General features: G+C 47.5%; 1 protein-coding gene across 4 annotated transcripts in view; it reads right to left on the bottom strand.

Moving 5' to 3' along the window:
* STK17A (serine/threonine kinase 17a) overlaps positions 1-3,911 on the bottom strand; it is a 49,835-nt gene extending 45,924 nt beyond the window's left edge. For all 4 annotated transcript variants that reach the window (XR_003003457.1, XR_003003456.1, XR_003003458.1 and 1 more), the window contains exon 1: positions 3,569-3,911. Coding sequence is in view for 1 of the 4 variants with exons in the window: in XM_024746587.1 (XP_024602355.1) it covers positions 3,569-3,768 (200 nt within the window). In the remaining 3 variants the exon portion in view is untranslated. The remainder of the gene's footprint in view (positions 1-3,568) is intronic.
* Positions 3,912-5,283: the final 1,372 nt, after the last annotated feature.

Here is a 5,283-nt window from a genome sequence, read left to right as displayed (position 1 = left end):
CGAGCAAGGGCACCTGCTTCTTGTTTTCGTTCCCTCGTGCTGCAGCACGGAGTCCCAGTAAAGTCTTGCCTGGAATGCTCCTCTGGCCTCTTATCCATTGCTATTGATTCAAGAGTCCAAGGACCCAGGTGGAACCGGGGAGGGAAGCATATGACACCGAAGCTGGGCAGGGTTTGTTCCAATTTGGAACTCATTAACCTGTCCTCTCATAAAAACGATGGGAAATTGCTTTAGCCACAAGATAGGCTATGGATTGTTCTTTGAGAAACATCTGTGGTATAAATGGAAGTGATTTCAGAGAGTCCCAGCTCAGGTGATTGTCACAAGACTCAATCTATCTGTGTCTTGATTTTCTCATCCGAAAAATGGGACCTCCCAAACCCGCTTGTGATGAGAAGTAAATGAGATCATGCAAGTGAAAGCACCTGTAAAACTGTATGGCTCCTATACATTTATGAAGGACCCGTTCCAGCAGAGAACTCAAATTTATACCTTTTTTCCCCCCACAGGAAACATCAACTATGAGTATGTAATAATACAAAAAACAAAAGATGTTCTTTCGGCTTTAAAGATCTCTTTTTTCTTAAGATAAAATGTATGAGTATGTCAAAAAATGTTCAAGTTGAGGACTAGGCAAATCATTTGATGTGGAATTAGTATAATTTAAAATTCCTAGAAACATTTTTCTGTTCCTACACTATCGGTTAGAACTCGAGAAGTCAACACTTTGAAAAAAATTCTCAGAACTCAAGGCCATGGCTCCTGCGCCTTGCGTCATTACTGTGGTTTCCACTGGCACCTGTGCTGCCTCAGAGAAAGGTAACAAGCCTCAGGAATAATAAGTCAAGCTTCCAGCAATAAAAGCAAATTTTACATCATATATTTACCCACATTTAGGTTGCCATGGACTCTACTGGAGATATGGAAGAAATGTGACATTTCTTAAAATAATCAACATTACATACTTTCATTACTGTGGAGTCAATATCGACCATTTAAAATGTTTTCTCCAAACAACCATTTCACTGAAAGCTTTATATTTCTGTAAGATAAAATAATGGGAACTCCCAAAAGAACTCAGTTTCTGTGTTTGAACAGTCAGCTCTTCACACCTCTTCAACATTTTCAACTAAATGAAAGGCCATAGAACAAAATGAATATATCTTTGTTTTTCATACCACATCGTTAAAATACAACATGAGTAATTTTTAAGTTCTGTATCAGCATGAGATCGATTCGTTCTATCAGAAATGCAACCAGAGTTAACAGCTGGAAAAAGATACAACTTTTCTATCTTACTACAGGAAGGAATACACATAAACACACTTCATTAGGTCAAAACTACAACACACAGGCAAAACTTATAAACCTTAAACAAAGAGAGCTTCTAACACAAAACAGAGCTTTTACTTCCTGAGACTTCCGAACAGTTCTCTTGTCTTTTGGAATGAGGCTTTATTACTTTTGCAACAGACAAAAAGTATTTTGAGGTCGTGCACATTTTCCTGTTTTTGCCTTTTGGTTACATTCACTGAGCTACACAATGAATTGCATTTTTTGAGTGCACCCCGGAAGCTAAGTACAGCCTTTATGCTACAGATGTTTTTAATTTATTTAGTTCTCTCAACAACTCTATGAGGCTATCAATGGTTAGGTAATTTACTCAAGTACATGTAACTAGTAAGTAAAGGGCCAAGACTCCACTGTCTGACTCCAAAGTCCATGTTCTTGAACACTGCATTACACTTCTCCGTGATGAAAAGAGAACCAAAAAGAAACAAATACATTCCTTTTCTTTTTCAGTTTTAGGCTCTTATATCAAGTATCTATCTAATTGCATTGTTCTGCTGCTTCAGGAATTATTACTTATGTAAAGAAATTTATATAAGAAGAGATATGTACAAGACGTCACAAACAAACAAACAAACACTTTATAGGCGAGCTAATTTTATAATAGAGAGGGTAAAATGAAAGTTGAAACATTCCCGGAGGAATTCTCACACAGCTGGTAGGGCACAAATCAATTTTTTTTCAGGTTAAATCATTTATTGCAAAGTCTACAAGACAGTGCTTGCCACCTGAAGACACTTCAGTTTTGTAATATGTTCTCGTTTTGTGGAATGAAGCCAGACAACCAAACAACGGACAGTCCTAGTTTTCCTTCTTCAAGAAATCAGGGTTATTTCAGAATGTCTGGAATTTTGACCAATTAGAATGCCTACATGAGTCAGTAGCTGTCTACCTCTTCCTTTGTCATAATGTGTGCACAGATCCAGTTAATTAGTGCCTAGCACAGTGAAGTAAATCCTGTCCCAGAAAGATGTTTCTCCTTGTAACATTTGGAATAAATGAGACACTTTTAAGGTAGGTTTCCTTGCCAAAAAAACTATTTCTAAAAGTTACCTTAATATTTGTAAGGCAGCTTGTTTTTAACACTGTAATCGCTGTTACGAGGACTTCTTTTTCCAAGAGCCCCAGGTGAAGGCTGTTATGTCAGGCCCTTTCCCCATTACAACATGCTGCGCTTTTGCGACCATGTGTTATGTGCCAGGCCCAGTGAATTGTGCTTTACAGCCACCGCATCTTCACGACACCCCTGACGGAGACACTGTCACTATGCTGATTTTACGGGTGGGAAACGAGAGGTTGGGGAGTCTATGTCACCGTCCAAAGGCACACAGAGCAAGCAGAGTGGGGATCTGAGCTCGGGTCTGGCCCCAAAGCCTGTGCTTTTGACAACTTCTCCAAACTATTCTTAAGGAAAAAGGGAGTCGGTCCCCAAACCCCTATCACACTCTTGGACCCCTCTTCAACGTACATGATGTAAAGGATCCAAACAGCCTTCACCTTGTGCAATTTGAAAAAGAGACCGAGTTCTAAGCCCTCCCGACCCCTACAAAGCAAGAGTGGGGAGGGGAAGAGAAGGCAAGGGCCGGTTTTCAGCAGAGAAAGTCAGACGAGGGCCCGGAGCCTACAAGTGAAACCGATATGAACTTAAAAGGCGCAGGGACCTCATTTCAGAACGAAAGCAGCACAAACCCAAGAAACCGCAACTGAAGTCAGCAGGAGGCGGCGGACAGAAGTTCGCCCAGCGCTGGTGCAAAGGAAGCTGTCACGCTCGGCGTTCTGCTCTCTGCTCTGTCACAGCCGCAGAGGGAGAAGCAGGAACCCACAAGCTCCAGGGGCAAAACCAGAGCTGCCTTCACACCTCTGCTCTGGCTTCAGACTCGCCGCCGCGGGTAAAGGTTCGCAGCGTGGTTCCCACGCCGTCTCGTTAAGTTACCGAGCCAAGGACCACAGAGGCCGAAAAGGCCCGGAGCAGAGGAAGGGGTCAAGGTTCTCGGGGACGCGCGCGGGAGACTTTCTCACGGCCGCTACCCAGGGTACAGCACACGCCGGCGGAGCGCGCCGGCTCGGGGGACGCGGCGCGCGCAAGGGTGGCCTGGGGGCCCTGCCGCCCTAATCGCCGCCCGCACCCAGGTCTGTGCCCGGTTCCGGCGCGCTATCTGCCCCCGCCGGCCTCCCGCACTTATCTGCTCCCCGCCCGCCCGGCCCTCGTCCGCCTCACCTGCCCAGCGCCCGGCCCGGGCTCAGGCTGTAGGAATCCTGGAAGGGCTCGGTGCACACCGCGGTGCGGATCTCCGTCAGCAGCCCGCGGGGCGGGGGCGGCAGCCGGCGCGGTGTGGTCAGACCCCGGCCGACTCGACCCGAGCCGGGGGCGGCGGCCGGGGAAGAGCCGCCGCTGCTCGGCCTCTCCAGAGGAATCATGGCGCTCGGGCGCTCTTTAGCTCCGGCCGCCCGGCTAGCTCCGAGCTGCCAGCGGGTCACGGTCCCGCCTCCAGCTGCCTCGAGAACGTCTGAGAAGATCAACCGCTCTCCCCCGCGCCGCGCACAGAGTGCCGCCAGCTGCCTCCCGGCCCCCGCCTCCCAGCCGTCCGGTCCCGCCCCACGCTCGGCCCCGCCCCTCCCCTCCCCTCGGCCCTCGCTGAGCTTCCGCGGGGCCGGAGCGCCGCGTGCCTCACGCGCGCCCTCTGCAGCCGAGGGGGAGAAGGTGCAGCCTGGCGGGCGGCCTCGGGGTGGGCCCGAGCAGTCTGCAGGCGACCAACAGCACCACCCTTCTGTCTGGAGGACCCACTGCATCAGCCAGTTACGCACCTGTTGAGCATCTGAGAGTTGGAAACCTGAGCCCTCCGTTAATGAAAGGCGTAGGAGCTGCCAGCCAGAGCTTCACGATCCCTTCCCTTGGGCGGGTCAGGAGGGGCGATGAGACTCAGATCAGGGCTGCTGTACAGCACGCGGAAGCTGCCCGGGGGCAGCTGGTTCCTTCCCACGTTGAGAGGAGGACGTGGAGGCAAGAGGTGGATAAATATTTTTAAGCTCTCACACCAGCCCTATGAAACAGGCACTAATATACTGTGTGCAGTCTTCTCTATATTTAACTTTCGAGGTGCTCTCATCCGGTCTTGTGTCTTTAATTATATTCGTATGCTCATGACTACAAAATTTTTATCTCCAGCTTCCAACCATTCTCTGAACTTCGGACTCATATATTCAAGTATACACTTGGCATCACCAGTTAGATGCCAAGTTAGCATCTCAAACGTAACGAGCAAAAGTCAGGTCCTGATCATCCTTCACAAATGCACTCCTGCCCAGTTTCCCCACCTCGGTAAATGTAGCTCCATCCTTCTGGTGGTTCAGGGCAAAAACCTTGGCGTCAGCACTGACTCCTCTCTTTCTCTCATACCTTCATCCAATTTACAAGTAAATCCTCTTGGCTTTACCTTCAAAATATATCCAGAATCTGATCACTTCTCTTCCACATTACCACAATTAGCATTATCTCTTGTCTGGATTATTGTGATAGCTCGCTAACTGGATTACCTGCTTCCATCCTTCTTCCTCCCCAATTCCACACAGTTTATTTTCAAGGGAACCAGAGTGATCTTTTTAAAATCTAAATCAGATCATGTCACTGCTCTGCTTAGAGTTTTGCGATGATGAGCTAGTCTACTTGTGATCAATACTGTCACTGAGAAATATTAGAAAAAAATTTAAAACAGTCCTCTACTTGAAACATCAGAGAGTTTCAAAAGCAGCAAGAACTTGGATGACTAAGATCCTGGAAAGAAGGGCAGCCCAGAATGGCACAACTTTCCCATGAGGCATTTGATAATTCCAAAGCAATGACTGAAAGGGTGAGAAAATAAGTAGGACTTTAGGCATCTCACCAGGCTGGGGAGATGAAAAATTGGAGTTTAGGATCTACTAAGGAGAAAGAGC

Source organism: Neophocaena asiaeorientalis, unplaced genomic scaffold (assembly GCF_003031525.2).
Source record: "Neophocaena asiaeorientalis asiaeorientalis breed wild unplaced genomic scaffold, Neophocaena_asiaeorientalis_V1.1 scaffold68, whole genome shotgun sequence".
Lineage (NCBI taxonomy): Eukaryota > Metazoa > Chordata > Mammalia > Artiodactyla > Phocoenidae > Neophocaena > Neophocaena asiaeorientalis.
Note: the sequence above shows the minus strand (reverse complement) of the source record. Positions and strands in the feature narration are given on the sequence as shown.